This window comes from Pinus tabuliformis, chromosome 5_1 (assembly GCF_031772625.1).
Source record: "Pinus tabuliformis cultivar Carrire ecotype Pingquan chromosome 5_1, CPIR1, whole genome shotgun sequence".
Lineage (NCBI taxonomy): Eukaryota > Viridiplantae > Streptophyta > Pinopsida > Pinales > Pinaceae > Pinus > Pinus tabuliformis.
Genome location: NC_142305.1, coordinates 723,845,770 through 723,864,017, shown reverse-complemented (window position 1 = coordinate 723,864,017; position 18,248 = coordinate 723,845,770). Strand labels below are relative to the sequence as shown.

General features: G+C 37.6%; 1 protein-coding gene across 1 annotated transcript in view; it reads right to left on the bottom strand.

Moving 5' to 3' along the window:
* The window catches only part of LOC149166966 (putative WRKY transcription factor 4), a 154,191-nt gene extending 139,355 nt beyond the window's left edge, over window positions 1-14,836 (bottom strand). The window contains exon 1 of the mRNA XM_089430320.1: window positions 14,655-14,836. Within this exon, the coding sequence (XP_089286446.1) occupies window positions 14,655-14,836 (182 nt within the window). The remainder of the gene's footprint in view (window positions 1-14,654) is intronic.
* Between the last annotated feature and the right edge of the window lie 3,412 nt (window positions 14,837-18,248).

The following is an 18,248-nucleotide window of genomic DNA, read 5'->3' as shown; positions in this document are numbered from 1 at the left end:
ATGAGTTAATACAACAACACACATTCAACAAGATTCATACAAATGGAAATGAAATAGTTCATAAGAATATGCATAAGTTAAATAACATACATTTCCAATACAACAAGAATAGTCCTATTATATTAAAAACATATGCATGAAAGTGTGTGGCTTTGCTTTTATTATTATACGTCAAAGTCCCATCCATACATACAACATTGATGACCACTAGCCCCAATAGTGGAACATAACAGTCAATAACACCTAATCCTCCAAAGAAGTATACTTGTTCTATGCTACTGAGAAGCCAAGGCTCTTCACAATAATCCCAAGCTCTTTCTAATCCTAAGCCTAGCCAAAATATTGGCTCCGAAAAGCCCCTTACATGAGTTATGAGGTTCTATTTATAATAAGAGGGGGTGACCCTTGAACTCCCCTTTGTGACCTTTAGACTACTCTCATGAATCTTCAACTTCTTCAAAAAATAACACATTACATTACATGATGATTTTTCATATTCCAATATTGACACTTGGAATTTCACTTACAACATAATTACAAATAATATCGTATTTTACACTTGTACCCATATAAGACAAAATAGGATAGAGACAATTTGATAGCCTAACAAGACAAAACAATATGAGGATGGAGTTTGGGAGAAGTCTAGCTTAGCAACCTATACTTGCTGCTTCTTGGTCACATATTATTGCCAATCTTGGTATTGTGTGATGGTGTCCAAAAATTTCTGAACTATGTTTTCTAGAAGCGGACTCTAGCCTCCATGGAATCTGGTTACACTACCTTGGAACCTCTGTCCAATTCGTTCTGAAGTATGAGAAACATTTTTTTGACTTTGACAGGACCACCAATGAACTTCTGTATATTCTATGCATTCATCTCCAAGTCTTCTCTAGTGGCATTTTGCCTTAGCTACTCCAAGTACTCCTCAACCTCCTACCAGACTTGATTCTTGAGTTTAGCTTTGGTGAGGGAACAGATTGATGGGATTTGGTGTGTTCTCAACAAGACATCAAAGCTACTATTAAACATACATATCAGGCCTGTATGCTTCTGATAAATGAGGTGAACTACTAATTGTTCTGAATCAACATTCGAACCTTCACTTTGCCCAGATCTGCTTGTGGCTTCATTTTCTTCACTAAGTTGAGTAGGGCCCATTTTACCACATTGTACACTCTTGAATATTGGAAATTGTATCTTATATGTTTTTGAGAGTCTTAAAAAACTCTTTCTTTGCTCCTGTAATCCATGGAAACGGAAAAACACTTTATGTACGGTGACAAACCTCTCATAGAGCTTTCACATGGTTTCCCTAAGTGTTGATACTTTAGCAATTATCGCTACTATCATCTCTCCCAGTGAAGAAACTACTTTTTGAGATGTTGCTTGTAATTTTTCTACCTATTTCCTAGAATCCTACAAGTTCTGTGCTAGTTTCTCATTCTCGGCCGTCAAATACTAAACATTTTATCTTGTTTCTCCTGCATGGGATAAGCTAGCTTCGACAATGGAATTTGGATTCTTCTTGGTGTCTGACACTATCACACTTTCTTTAATGAATGCAAGTGATGCATGCTCATCCAGAAAGTGTTTTCTCTGTGGTTTTACAATCCTATTTTGGAGCTCGTCGAATGATAGATCGCACGTATCCATCACTATATCATCATCAAGGAGAGCAACATCACCTTGCTTTCTCAGGGTTGGCTCTTCTACTGGAGATGGTGGGGACTAAGGGATGACCTATGGTGCCCTCAAAATCATGTCAACATCTTCATGTTGTGGCTTTTGTTCCAACACCATGTCTGTCACCTCAATTAGTTTCTCAATCTGCTGAGCAAGCTCCCGACCCTGCATTTGTTCACCTTCCTCCTTTGATGTTGGTTTTTCCTGTTCATGTTCTTCAACCTTAGCATTATTTCCTCTCTCATCACACCTTTCCTTTATTCTTCTCTTCTCGTTCTCTCATTCTAAACTCTTGTTCTTCCTTCAGCTTCTTCTTTATCTCATGCAGCTTTAGTTTTGCTTCCTACAACCTCTACTTTTATCTCTTCCTCCACTCTGTTCTCTACATTATCTACTTCCTCTTTCATTTTGTTTCCAGAGATGCTTTCTCGATAAGAGGAATTTCTTTCATTTTGTAGCTTTGTCCTCCCTTTAGAATATCAACCATATTCATCTTTCCCTTGTCCTGCATGGGATTGTTGACTTCTACGGTTGTTTCTTTGGGATAGGTCATTGTCTGTGAAGTAGCTTGTGAATTCCTTGCTAAAGTGATCGACTCATTGAGTCCATAGGCATTGTAGAAGCACCTCCAAAGATCCTCCTTTGGCCAATAAAATTCCCCACTTATCCACAGAAAGTAGACTCTCATACAATGGTCCTTGCAAATATCGCAAGGATCATAAGGATTAAAGTCCTTAATGTCCAACTCAATCTCACTATCTCCTTAACCTCGACATCTGTGACCATGAAGTTATTTATCTTGTATAATTCTATCTGCAAAGGAAGAGTGGGCCATGGCGCTTTGCTCTTCTTGTGTAGTGTTGTTGACAACCTTGTAGTGAGATGGTATGATATTTCTTGCATGATCAATTTGTCAGTGACATACCTTGGTAAGATGTGTAGATGCTTATCTCTACCAAACACTCTAATGAGGGTGCCACCTAGTGAGGCATACCAATATGCGATGTCTATTAACACCTCAATTTCTTCTTGGGAAATGCAAGGTGGATCTTCTTCAAAGATAAGCTTACATAGCGAGATGATAAAATGGTAAGTTATTCATTCCATTTCCCCTCTATAACTTCATTCCAAAATTAATTTGCAAAGGATGTTCATGATAGTCTCCCATGGTGTCCATGTCTTGTTCATGGTAGGGAACTACTTCTATGCATAGATTTCATTGAGTAAGGTTGATGACATATAAAACCTTGCTCTCTCACCCTTGGGTGTATTTCGAGATTATTCTACATGGGCCTTCAATTGTTGAGCCAATAGATTAGACCAATTGAAAAAGCTCCCATCATTCACCAACTAGTCCAATATGGCGTCCCAACCTTTAAGAAAGGTTTCAGTGCTCTCTTGACCATGGATTATACAAGAAAAGATACTCAGGAGATGGTAAGACTTCCTGAGGGACTTTGTCTTGTACACATGGGTAGGTAGCTATTGAAACTTTGATGGCTATTTCACCCAGTGTTTGAAAATTTCACTTGTGTTCACATAGTTGTGGGTAGCCTAGAAGAGCGAGTCAATGCCCTTTACTGGCTTGGGCAAGTGATACATCTGTTGAAAATATTCTACCCCAAAGGTGGCAAGCTTCTGCCCATTGGCATTGCTCAATGTCATGGTCTTCTCATCCATGTGTGAGACAATCCAGCTGATGATGTACGAACATGGGAAGGTGGGGTACTTGCATGCAACTTTGTATAGTCCTGGCTACTGGATGGTGAGATAACCCTGCCGGTCCTCTAAGTCTACCTCAAAGTCATTTGTAAAAGTGTCTTTAATCTGTTTCCATGTTAGTGATGATCCCTTCTCTATAAAAAACTGAGTATCTGCATACAATAGAAAATCAATTGATGTATGCTCAACTGATTACGAGTAATGCTCTCAGTGGTTTTGTTTGATGCAAATCTCTTAGATGCCATGGTAACAATGATTTTTGGAGAGATACTCAACAATTGTTATACATGTGTGACAGAAAGGAAAGGACACTCATGGTAAGAAAATGTCAATTTTAAGAAAAACAACTTACAAGGCAAGTTCAACAAACAAAGCGGGCACTAGATGGGAAACATTGTGCAATTTTTTCTCACAGGGGGGACTAGTTGCCTGCGGGAACTACACAATGTGTAGTCCCAATAGCCAAGGTGGAAGCCTAATGGTTGAAACTATGCAATGTCCAGTTCATCCTGGACAAAGGACTGTTTGCGGTCTCAGTCACCAAGCTGAGAGGCTGGATCCTGGATCTATGCAATTGGAGCCAGATTGGACTACTCACTGCGCAATTCCAGAGGAATGGCTTGTGGCTCAAGCCTACAGATTGTGTAGAGTTAAAACAAGCTAATGGAAACCCATATATACCCAAGGGAAGTGTGAAAAACAAGTCGATCTGAGGGATATTGTGAAACTGAGTGCTGATATGACTAAGTGAAAGTAGATGCACGTGACTCAATTGCAACAATTAATCAAATGGAAGGAATACTAAGTAAGTGAGGAGAATCGCCGCAACGATGACCATTGGTGCAAAAATGGAAAAAATAATGAGACACTCAGGAAAGGAAATATGAAACTTAAAACAACATTTATACAAGTTAAATAAAGTCAAAATTCCATCAACCATGAAGAGAAATAAGTGAAACAACACTTACACAAGCCAAACAACAAAAAACGATAGAAACTGAAACAAAAGACGGCAAAAGACAAAATCAGCTGGAAAAGTGATGATGAATGCACTGAAGGTTCCTTGATCTCCTCAGCAATTTATAGCTCCAAGATCGATTGTGAAAACGATCTCTATAAGCATCGATTAAATAGATGTATTCAAATTAGGCTTTTATGACATGCATGCCTAAAATCAAGGAAAAAGTGACACTTGGTGGAAGTTTCTAAAAATAGTGCAAGTGCCTCCATCGGGATACTAAAAATATGTCTCTATTTTTTAGGGATGCTTTTTTATTTATTTATTTATTTTTATTTTTATTTTTTTAATTTAATTTAATTTAATTAATTAATTAATTTAATTTAATTTATTTATTTATTTCTGAGGAAACTTTCCATGCATACTTCGAGGAAAGATTGCACAGTTCTGGGGAACTAGGAAACTTTCTGGCTTAGTGCACTGCGTGGTTTCTAAGATCAGTGAGGGTTGCACACTCTATGGGATCAATATTGGGCTGCCTCCCATGGCTTCAAATTTTATGTGCTCAAGGCTCACTGGCAACCAGGACTACGCAATTCCCATCATCTAGGCTACTTTCCCTGAAGGATTGCGCAGTTTCTGAAGGCGAACCCATAAATATTATGAGACCAAGTTGGGAGATCACCTTGTGACTTAGAAGAATCAACTAAGTTAAAAAACATGAGATAATATGAAATATAGGTCTCAATCGAAGCATGAATACCTAAATCATTGCGAGATGAACTGTTGAGGTTAAGAAAGGAGGCTCCAAAATCAAAGCATATGAAAATTTTTGGACGGTGGTTGTAGCTGCTACAACACCTTTTTATAGAAACCCCCCACAAGAAAATCCATATTTCTCTTTTCTAAGCTCTCAATATTCCAATCCTGCACCCTAGAAGCAATGGGAGTCATCTTTGTTCAACCCTAATTTCCTTAACAATAGAAAGAACTTGAAAAACTTAATTCTATGAATCCACCTAATCCTAATAATAAGAAATGGAAGAATAAGGAAAAAAGAAATCAAGGACAAGATGAGAACTGATGAAGATATAATCCATAGACTCGGGGATAACCCCCAAATCAGAACCAAAATCTAAAACATGGTATGAACAATCTATTGTATCTTTGTAGAAAATTCTAGGTTGGGGAACTATGCCGAAGCATCTAAGGAAGGGTTTAATTGAATTGGAGGACCAATGTATTAAACCTTTAACACTTGTAAAATCTAAATATTTCTAAGAAGCTCAAAGGGATGATTTTCATTCATAACAAGAATAAATCTTTAAGTTGAGTTTGAAATCAGAAATAAAGAAAATATATGATAATGAAACATCCATATTGAATATTTAACTAATAAAATACAATTGATGCATGCATAAAAATTCTACAGCTAAACAAAATATGTTCAAGAGATGACAGAAGGAAACAATTAAAATATATAGAGGAACTAACTTAAACATATTGTTTAGTTAATTAATCTCTTTAATGATTATAACTTTGCAGTGGGCTGTCAAGGAGATTGATACTCAATCTAGCCTTACCCTAACTCCTATGTTACCTTGAACATATGCATAATTAAATTATGGAAAACATAAATGAATAAATAGGAAAAAATCAGATGGACACAAAACTTGTTAAGAATGAGCGTTGAATCCTTTGATTATCTTCAAAAATATTTCAGAGTATTAAAATGGTGTCACTATATCATCACAAGGGTTCAACCCACCCTTCTTCACATTAAAAATAATTATAGACTGTAATTCAAAAATATCTAGATCTAAAATAAAATTTATTAGAAAATGGAATATTATCTAAAACTAATTTGCATATTACAAAAATAGAACATAAAAATAGCTATTCCGAATTGATGAATAATCAACACACAATTCGAGGGTATTGTTTAATGACTTCTACTGGAAACTAAATTTTCTACTTTCTACCCCTGCTATCCTGCTTTATGCTCCTTTGTCTACAGCTGGTTACTGAACTTGTGTGTTTTGTTTTACTATAGTGGAATCAATTTGCCACTAGAATCTTGTAGAGATAGAAGTCCTTTCTGGTGCAAAACATTAAAATTTTTGTGAAACTTTTTAACCTATGATTCTAAGTTTTGAAATTTTCTTTCTAACTATAACACTAAGTTTATTTTTGTTAAAAGCCTTCTTACTTATAGGACTATACTAGTCCTTTATTCAATTCCAAATTCCTCCAAATCTTCTTTTGTTTTAGAATTCAACAGTTTGATTATTCTGGTAGCTTCCCTTGGTTTGTGATCTAAATCTTCTTTAATCTATGTAATGAATTCCTTTGACCTCTATACTAACTCCTCCTATTCAAAAATGATTTCAATAGATTTCCAAAGTTCAGTCATGGTTGAATTTATATCAATCCATTTCTTTTATTTAACTTCAGATAATGTTTATGCAATCAATGATTCATTCTCATATTTTTTTAGTTGCTTAATTAATCTGAAATTTTTCGATACTTCGGCCATATATATCATCAAATTTCATCTTATTATCTTGGGTCTTATCCAACTAAACTATGAGTTTTCCAATGTCCTTCTTGATGTTTTTTTTTTTTTTTTCTTTTTTCTTTTTTTCTCTTTTCTCTCTCTCTCTCTCTCTCTCATTTTTTTTTTTTTTTTTTTAATTTTTTTTTTATTTTTTATTTTTTTATTTGAAGTAAAATTACAAAGTATTACAATGGTAAAAATAAGTTACAACATTGGCTCCATCTAGGGATTGCTTCTCCCTACGGGATGTAGAGAACCTGCATATACATGTGCCTTCTCCTCTAGCTATGGAGTCTTTGCTATAAAATCACACTTGCTCTAGAATCTTAAAGAAACCCTGAAATTTACATTCATAATGATTAAAAGCACTCGTTATTGAATATAATGATTGATATATTTCCCACTGACTAGCAATGAGAAATATTGTCCTTCCAAATTGCGTAGGATGAATGTATTATTTTTGTTGACTTCTGCAATGCTAAAAGGTTTGCACCATAAGTTATCAAACCTCCCATGTTTGCTTCTTTCTTCTCTTCTCGCATCCCATTTGAGAATTAAATATCCTTGTATGAAATTGATTTCCCTAGCTTTTCTGTCAAACAAACTCTTCATCTTGTCTTGATGTTGTGAAAGTTTATGTTGAACTTCATCTTTGTCCTAATTTATCTCAATGATTTGATTGATCCTTCTTGAAAATCATCTGCTTCTTCATATGAATCCTGCAAAAAATTTATGACTGGAAAAGCTAATTGTGTAGGGAAGATAACTTTTATTCAATAAAGAATTTGAAAAGGAGATTTACTAGTAGATCTTTTAGGTGAAACCCTATTTTCCCATATTTCATATTTTAGATGAATGTCCCAACTCCTTTTGTGATCTGTTAACAATTTCTTAATGACTTTAATCAGACTTTTATTTAATGATTCTGCTAGCCCATTTCCCTGTGGATAATAATGTGTAGAATGATGTAAAGTAATATGATATTTTTGACAAAATTATATCATCTTTATGCCACTGAAACTTTGAGCATTATCTATAATTATTTTTCTAGGACAAACAAATATAGAAAAAATATTTTCTTCAAGCATTATCTATAATTATTTTTCTAGGACAAACAAATATAGAAAAAATATTTTCTTCAATGATTTTATCACCACTGTGTCAATTACATTCTTAACATGAATTTCTTCTACCTAATTTTTGAAATAATCAGTGGTTGTTAATATCCATTTGTGTTGATTGATGGAAGTTGGAACTATTTCAACCATGAGATCCAATCCCCACTATAAGAAAGGGGTTTCCGCTAAAACTGGGACAAGGGCAAGCATTGCTAACCTTTGCCTCTTTACAAATATCTAACAAGAGACACAAATTCTCTCCTTTTCTCCAACCCATGCAAACAATTTTTTCCAATAAAAACCTACTCATAGTATTTTATATGCAGTTGCCTTCCAAGCATAATGTCCTCCACAAATTATTTCATGAAACTGCTTAATTACTCCATTTGTTTCATTCCAAGTCGAACATAGTAAGAGGGTATTTCAGGGATCTTTCCAATACAATTTTTAACTTACTATACAGTACTTCATGGCCTTGAGTTTGAGGGATCTACATTGATTCTTTGTGAAGTCAAGAGGGTATTCAAAATCATGTAGAAAATGCACTATGTCTTTGTACCAATCTGATAGTAAAAACTTTTCATCAATGTGTAAAGGAAGAGGAATATGAACTGCACTGGAAGAAGGTTCTTGTGGATTCTTCTCACTTGAAATATGAGAAGGTTCTTTTGGATTCTTCTCACCTAAAATATGAGAAGGTTCTTGTGGATTCTTCTCACCTAAAATCTGAGAAGGTTCTTGTGGATTCTTCTCACCTGAAATTTGAGAAGGTTCTTGTGGATTCTTCTCACCTGAAATCTGCATGATAGTATTAATACCAAGTATTTTGCAATTTGATTTTGCCAACAGCTTAGCTAAACCTTGTCCTTTCACCAAATTTGTAGGTATGATGTCTAAATCAAACTCAAGTATCTTAGAAATCCATCTCCCCCTCTTTCCATCTGTATCAGGCTGAGTCAACATTGTCTTTACTACATTATTAGGGACATAAGTAATTATAGGAGAATGTAAAACATAAATCCTAAATGCTTTCAAAACTTGTACCGAGGCGTAAGATTGTTTCTCTATGATGTCATACCTTAGTTCAACATCTCTCATAACCTTACTAAAGAAGACAATTGGTTGTTCCTGTTGATAAACATTTATCTGCAATAGGACAACTGTTATAGTGGTATCTGAGGAAAACAAGAAAATACTAATTTTTTTTGTATAATCTGGGCTGGCTAGCACTGGGGCTTCTGAAATTTCCTTTTGGATATGTGAGAAAGAGTATCTAGCTTGGACAGTCCATTTAACTTCATTATCTTTCTTGAGCATATCAGTAATATCTTTAACAATTTCAACATAATTAGGTATGAACCTCCTTAAAAAATATATCTTCCCTAAGAATCACTGATCTATTTTTTATTTCTAGGAAAAATGATTACCTGAATTGTTGAAACTCTCTTAGCATCAATTATACTCCTTATTTTGAAATTACGTGCCCCAACAATCTTCCTTCCCTCATTGGAAAAAGTGACTTCTTGGGATTAAGAGAAATCCCAATTTGTTTGCATCTTTCAGAAAAAATTCTCAAGTGTTTAATACGTTTAGCACCAAAATCAAAAAACATGGTCAAATCATCAAGGTAAATGGTTATGAATTTATTTACCTTACCAAAAAATGCGAAAGCCACGGCCCTTTGAAATGTTGCTCCAACATTTATTAAAGAAAATGGCATCTTGGCATACATGAAAGTGCCCCAGTAAGTTGTGATGCAGTCTCTTCTTTGTCTTCTTGACTGACCAAAATCTGGTTGTATCCAGAAAAACCATCAAACATTGAAATCCTATCAGAACCTGATACTCTTTGAAGCAATTGATCCATTTTTGTAACCGATAATTATCTTTCACGGATACTTTGTTTGAGTTCCTAAAATCAAGACATAGCCTTATTTCTCCATTTTTTTTCCTAATAGGTACCAGATTAGCTATCCATTCATAATATCTTAAGGGAACAATTATTTTAGCATCCAACAATTTTCTTACTTCTTTCTTAATAATAGGAAGTAAGACTGGGTTAATTATTCTTAATTTTTGCTTAAATGGACTAGCTCTTGGTTTAAGAGGAATTTTGTGCTCAATAATAGTTGTGTCACAAGTTTTCAATTCTTCATATGACCATGCAAACACATCTTTGTATTGCTTAAACAAACTGACATATTTTTCTTTTATGTCCCAAGGGAAGTAGGTTGAGACTTTGACATTTTTGATTTCTTCTGTGGTACCAATCTTACAGTGTTGTACATTTTCCTATTGTGAACTCAGCAATGAAGTTTTTGATACATCATTTTGATCAAAATATTTTTCAAGGGGAAACAATCCCTTGGAATAAAATGATTTGATAACTGGATGATATCATGATCAATAATTTTCTATTTTAAGTTTGAACCTAAGTCAACATTATTTGATTTGATTTCATCACTCTTTTCTTGTTCAACATGTAAACTAGAAAATTCATCAATTGTATATAAGAAAATCTTCAACTGCTCATCATCTTCAAAAACTTGTTAGTGTCTTAAATTATCTAGGATGGAAGGTCTGTATTTTACTTCAATCTGGTAATGTAATTGCAAAGGATCAGGTGTTTTAAAAGAACTTGCAGAAACTGCCAAAGAATCTACATGGATATTATCTTCTCTCGAAATTGATGAGATATTGAAGGCTTGAAAATAGTTTTCCACATAGTCCCATACTTCATTCCTATAAGATCTGATTCTAGGATGCTTGGTTTGACAAAGATTCTTGATCTGTTTTACAATTAATTCTGAATCACCATATACTCCTAGGTTTTGTACTTTCAAACTTTTAGCTAATTCCAATCCTAAAATTAAGGCTTCATATTTTGCCACATTATTTGTGACTTCAAAATCTAATTTGAAGGATTGGGTTATGTTTTTCTTATCAAGAGAAATGAGTACAATTTGCGCATCAACTCCATCCTTAGAAAATGCCCCATCAAAATACATTTTCCAAATGTTATATTTGAAAACCAAGGTATATTAAAAGTATCTTCAATTATGGTTTGAGGATTAGAGAGATCACTTGCAGCCATAGAAAAGCAACCAAAATCTTGATAAATAGCATAAATTGGATGATATATTGCTTGATCGACTTTACAGTAAGTATTATTGAATCTTACTTCTCTATACAGTCTTAAATGTTGACCTCCATAAATTGGGATTGTAGCATAGGACATGTCCACTTGCAAGCTTCCTCCAAGCTTTGCACAACAAGATCTTGAAAACATGCCAAATTTTGGTGGAATGTCTATATCAACTATATCCAAAACTATACTTTTCACAGGGATTTGAGCAAGTGTAACGACTAAATCTTTGTAACACCCTCCTCCCACATCTACCCAAGTAACCATCCAACCAGGGTAAATATGTGATGAGAAGTTACTATGATATGATTTGACCTCCTAAGTCACGTTAAGGCATTGGAACTGATAGAAACACACCACACAAATCTTCAACATCAAAAATAGGACTCCTAAGAATCATCCAAACTTATGCTAACCAACCCTTGAGTCCTACTAACTTTTTAAGCTATTAACCACTAGACCCTCCCATCTTATGGGCATGCTAAAGTCCAAAGACCTCTAGACTCTCCCACAAGCCTACATGCCTACACCCAAGGATTATTTCTAGTAGATCTGTGTCAGAGTCTGGGGAATTTAAGGCACTTTTCAAGCACACAATATTGACCACTGCCCAAAAGTTTCTATAACTTCCAGAATCCATTAAACACATGATGACAAGGCTAATAAACCAAAAACTAGCTCCAGGACTAGGCTTGACCTACCCCAAATGACATGAATTAAATCTAGAGGTTTAAATAATAGATCTGAACATAGGGGTCTCATACCTATCTGCGAATCACTTAGAAGAAATGTTCCCTTACGTCATTGGTTTTAGTACCATCTATTAGGTCATAGATGCATTTTGCATTCATTCACAAATAAAAACATGAGGAGAGACATATATAGCCATTATCATAAAACATATACATAACCAACATAATAGCAACATAAACACCAAGGAAATCATAACCATATGATCCACATATAAACCCATATAATGCTCATATAATTACAAGGAGAAATAAACTCATATTGATGATGCAAAATCCAACCCAATATGGGACTACCACATTCCACCCAACCATAGAATGGCTGAGTCAAATCTTTGTTCATCCATTCACCCCTATGCCATAATCTAAGCATGAATATGGGATCTCATAAGACACATCAATCTAAAACCATCATGGGATTCCACAGACAAACCACCTCAACCCATCAAACAGTGATTCCACCTCACAATTGTACATCACAAAACAATCATCAGATCAATGTCTATCGAAGCCTTCCAGGGCTCCAAAGCATTTGTTCCAACCAAGGCTTCCAGGACTAGTAACTCAAACCATAACTTATTATGGGTTTCCATAACATTTGTCCAACCAAGGCTTCCAAGACTAGTAACTCAACCCATGGAGCTCTATAACATAGCTCATTGGAGTATTTACAATGACCATCTGCTAAATCATGGTGAAAATACCATTTACTATAACACAAATCATTACGATATTTACAATCTACATATACTTATATACATTTGCTTCAACCAATAAATAACCATATTGTATATGGAGCTTTATAAACTAGCTCGATAGAGTATTTATAATAATATACCCATATATACATTTTCATGATCGACAAATAAAAGGATACAATTCTCGTATCAATAAACAAGGGAATCTAATGGCTCAAACCTCCACCCTCAAAGGTAGTACCAGGATTCACCTCCTTCCCAGGAAATCCAGAATCCACTGTCAAAGATAAATCTGCATCTAATGTCCAACACTAAAATCCCGTGCCGCTTGTCCTCTCACAAAACAATTACAATCATGCACACAACACCATATGTACATAGAACCACATGTACAACATGCACACAACACCAAATGTACGTAGCACCATGTTGGCTTAGGGGGTCCTGACCCAGGTTCAGAGTTAGTTGCACCAAACAAATCCCTACACTATTGGCCCTTTCGGCATCAATCTACGGTGCGTGGGCTGAAGTCTCACCCAGAGAAGTATGGGGGGATGTTGGAACTAAGTTTCCGCACCTAGAGATCAGTGTGATGTCCTTTTGGCGACCTAGATGTGCCTTCACGTAGACCTCTATGCTCCTGCAACCTATTGATGTAAATTCCTTCAATCATCCTCTAGACCTCCATGAAGGTCTATGATTGGCTTTTGCGAACCCTGAATAGGTCAATTAGCTACTTATGTGCACTTTATATTACCCTTAGATCAGTAGTTACTCAGAATTACCTTAGTGTGCGATAAATTTAACAGAAAGCATTATGATCTTCGCGTAATCACTTAACATTTGCATTAGGATAACAATACAAACTAAGTAAAGTCGGGCATCAATACACCATTATTTTATAAAACCATCATTCATCACAACATATTGTGCATTGATACATAACAGAAGTAAAGGGACTAAACATGGGAGTTTCTGTAACAATCTTCTTTATTGATATTCAGCAAAGGTTTATAGACTCAAAACTTCCCTGCACACTCAGTAGAAGGGGTCCATGCACTCAGCTACGAACACTAATCTAGGCCTCTATGCACTCAACTGCAGAGACGTTCCCACCTCTAAGACTTCTACCTCTGCACTAGACTTCTTCGCTAGTACCCATAGACTTCTTATTCCTTGCCTTAGACTCTCTAAGACACACCTATTTATACAATCCCATGGTCCACGGACCATGGGTAGATCTTCAAAAGTCGGCTCCAGCTAAACAAGGGTAAAACCCTTTTTGACTCTTTAACTAGCTACGTGCTCCACGACCACAATTTGCGGAGACTTTACATCTTTTTACATCAAAACTTGGGATTTTTCCCTAAAACATACTTAGGGGACCCCATCCCAACAGGCCCCCAACACAAATATTGTGACTCGCCCTTGAGTCACTCGGATGGCATGAAGATCTTGCTATGAAGATTGCTTAGTTCCACCTGGACCTCTATTTCTTCAACTGCACTCTGTGTGGCTACCTGCTTCACCTATTCAACCAACTGTTCTGTGGATGGTCCTTCATTGTCCTTATTGATATTTTGTTGTGTAAGCTACAGGTTCGCCAAATTTTCCTCTATTTTGGTAGAGACTTGATAGTCCTCTTCCAACCAAGGATCCAACCGTGTGTTAAGGACTACCTATTGTTTCTGTGCTGCTTCCACTTGTGTAAGAAGGTGCTTCACCTCCTACAACTTGGCGAGGTGTTTTGTTGTACTCACTGAGTGCACCGTCACCCGCACTTCGTCATACTGCTGTTGAAGCTCACGGGTCTCTATTTTTAATCTTTATAGGTTGGGATCTTCCTGTAGGGTCATCACTACTTCCTTGGCCTGCTCAAAAAACATTGTGCAGTCCACAACCACAACATCCACAATGGCTATTGCATCCTTAACAGAAGCTTCGCACTTTTCCCATACTTCTGGCGGGGTCGAAGGATGTGATTTGAGCTCCAGTTATATGATTTTCATGTTGAGCTCAAACTGAACTCCGGCCACCTCTTCCTTAGCATCGTCGACACCCACTACAAGTTTCCCAATCTTGGCCTCAAGTAGTGCTTCCTCAGGTATGTCCAACTCTAACACTATCCTGCAAACCTCTACAACTGCAACCTTTAGTTGGGCACTCTGTGCCTGGATCGTCTTTTTTTCCTTTAGGGCCTCCATCTTTTCGGTGAATATTTGCTCATTGTTCACCCGATATTCACTTATTAGGTTGACAACATGCTGCTCCCATTCTCATAACTCCGCTATCACACCTATTTGCAGCGTGTGAAGATATTCGTTGGGGAGCACTGTAAGGTTGAGGCCGATGTTCTTTAGAGTACTCACGATGACCTTCAAATCGGCCGAATCCACACTCAAGGACCCTTTTGGTAGTGTGTATTCTCGGAGATCCGATGACCTAACCATCTTGTCATCCTGATTAGTCCCTGGTGCCAGAGTCGTCTTTGCGACGCTCACCTACCCTGCGCCCACCTAGATCTTACTAGTCTAGATTTGGAGTTCGCACAGATCCTTTTGAAGAGTGCCTACCAATTGTAGGTGCTTTTGTTCGAACTGCTACAATAGTTTCGTTGTGGTATCGACCAATTTATCTCTAATATCGTCGAGATCACCTTCTGTGAGTGTAATGGGATCGAGTAGTTGCTTTGTCACTTTTGACTTCTTCCAGGGCCCCTCCTTTTGTTGTTCCCTGTACCTCTTCACCCGGAATGGGGTGCTCTGTCCTTCATCTCTGCCACTGCCCTGCTCTAACTGTTCTTCTTCCTCGGTCTGGGGTGAAGGGGATTTACTGCTTCGCTTGGAGTCACACTGCTCATATTCAACCTGCTACTTTGTAGCGTGCTCCTTTTCCAACTGGGCCTTCTCTTCTGCTTCCTTCCTTTGCTTCTCGGCCAACTGCTAGACCGCCTGCTTTGCTACCTCCTTCTTCTTCTTCTTTTATATAGAACTCCCCGCACCTTTGATGGTACCCATTGCCAGATTGGATGGAGGGTGCCAATCTACTAGCCAGCGCTTGATGACTTCCTCGATGGCATCATCCGTGGCAACATAGGGCAGATTACACCACTTCTACTATGGATCCTTCCGTGCCCTGATATATACGCGGTGAAAATCTACCTTGAACTACACATACACCGACAATTGATCATACACAGTTGGGGACAACCATGGCTACTGGTTGATGGCCATACGAATGCTCGCCTCCATCAGAAACCATAAAATTTTTGTCTTTGTGACTTGCACGGACTCCTTCGTGGCCCATACGGAGGCAAACTGGGTAGCCTCCGGTAATCCTTTCTCCAAGGGAGGAAACTGACTATCCTCCAACAGCTCCCAAGCGACTAGAACAATGGAGAGTAGCGACCACACATAGTGGAAGGTCTTGCCCTCATCTTGAGCCTCACAGTAATTCACAATGAACTCACTACAGAGGTAGCATGACCAATTAAACTCCACGCCCTCTGCGCACTATGTAGCTAATGAGATTACGAGCGCTAGAACCTCGTCTGCACAGAATTTCCTCATGAATTTACCGGCTAAGATCTGTGTGGCTATTTGTACCACGGGGTCGTTGATGGACGTGATGGAGTACTCACGCAGGTTCTTGACTAGGTCAAATTTCTTCTTCATCTTTTCTACCAAGTTGTGCTCACTGGTATTTTTGCCAAAAATCCTTGGCCGGATTCAAGCCTGAATGTGGTAGGAGCATGATCCGATGGATCAGCATGTCCATGATGGGGATATGCATGCTCAGCCATAAACACACATCATGTACCAGAGTCAATAGTTGCTTTATTCCAGTGATATTGATGTTGGAGCGGTGATAGTGGAGCACCCACAATAGGTTCAACAACCCTGATTGATTTACTCCATCAATCCACTCCACTGGCTCGAACGCAATGCCACCAAATTCTTTATAATATACCCTCTTCATGTAGTTCTCTGTCGGGAAGTCGGGGAACCTCTCATGGTACGCCAAATCCCAATCTTCCATTTTTAAATGGGGAATCCATGCCAGGTGCGGGGCTTCAAAGGTGATGCTTTTTGGTAGCAGGGGCATATTAATGAGGAATTTCATTGCATTTGGGTCCTTAGTCACCTTCACCTTTCCCTTGCACAGAGGGATATAATCCCGAAACTTGGAGATGGGCTCCATGCCCTTAGCATTTATATCCTCCATGCCCTCTTTGGCCTCTAAATTGAAGACCTTCTACTTATCCTTCACTAGAGGCTTATCTTTCTTCTGGGCCTAGGTAACAGAGTGCTTTCTCAGTGACTCGTGCACTAGCATTGACTACTTCTGCTTGTCTTTCTTTGGCTTGCAGTTTTCATGCACTCGAGTAGGCTTCGGCCTAGGTGACCTTGGCACCGTAGGCATAGGAGATGGAGCTTCCATGCTCACAACTTATGAAGGCACTCCTTCAGAGGCAACAGTTCCTCCGTTGCTTGCAGTCTCACCTGGTCCAGATATAGTGCTGAGAATAAACTACTGGGTATCCTTAGGTAAAGTATTAAACGCAGAGTTTGCGATGAAATCTATGAAAAACTAAGGATTCATAAATGATCGACAACACAACTCAAAAATTATAAGGATGCAAAGTGTTCTTTGTTGGATGGTCACACATAATTTATAGGCGAATTTGAATTCAAATTTGACCATTCCCCCCAAAATCCATCCATAAATGCTGATTTGGCGGTAGATCTTCAAATATTTCAGCCTTAAATGCTGGCCCCGACTCCTCTCAACGGTCTCTTGGTTGTGAAATCATGAACAGTGACTATAACAACCATTTTCTGGCTATGTTGTGCTATATCTCCCCTCATAGCGCAACTCCCTTTGCACACCTTCTGATACTGTGAGATCACCCTTTTTTGCTCAGCCCCTATGACGCGTAGTTCCACCAACCGGGTAGTGTAGTTTATAGTCTTGAGCTCCCTTGTAGCTGCCTGGAGAAATAAGACCTGCCGTCATGTAGTCATTGAATTGGATCCCTTATGTATGGCTTCAACCGGCTTCCATTTACCCTTCCCGAAAATGGTTCCCCATCCAACTTTGCGAGCTAAATTACGCCACCATCTGTAATTTCCTTAATGACATATAGCCCCAACGAGTGCATCTAAAACTTTCTTGGAAACTTAGTGAACTTGATATCATATAATAAAACCAAGTCATTTACCTTGAAGGTGTGCAGTTTGATGTGTTGATTGTGCCATGATTTTTCACGTACCTTCTAAACCTGTTAATGGAATCTAGCTAAAAACCTATCTTTTTTGAGCTCCGTTAATTGCATGAGCCATTTTTCTAAGGCTCTACGGTCCACAATTCTTGTGAAAGCCACTATGCGTAGACTAGGCATGATATATTCCATAGGCATTACAGCCTCTACACCATAAACCAATCGAAAAGGCATCTGATAGGTTAGCTTTTTGCAAGTAGTCCTCTATGCCCATAATACTGTCGGTATGCACATATCCCAATCATTACGCTGCACATTGCAAATCTTTGTCAGTGCATTTTCCAATATCTTATTGAAAGCCTCAACTATTCCATTGGCTTGAGGATGATATGGTG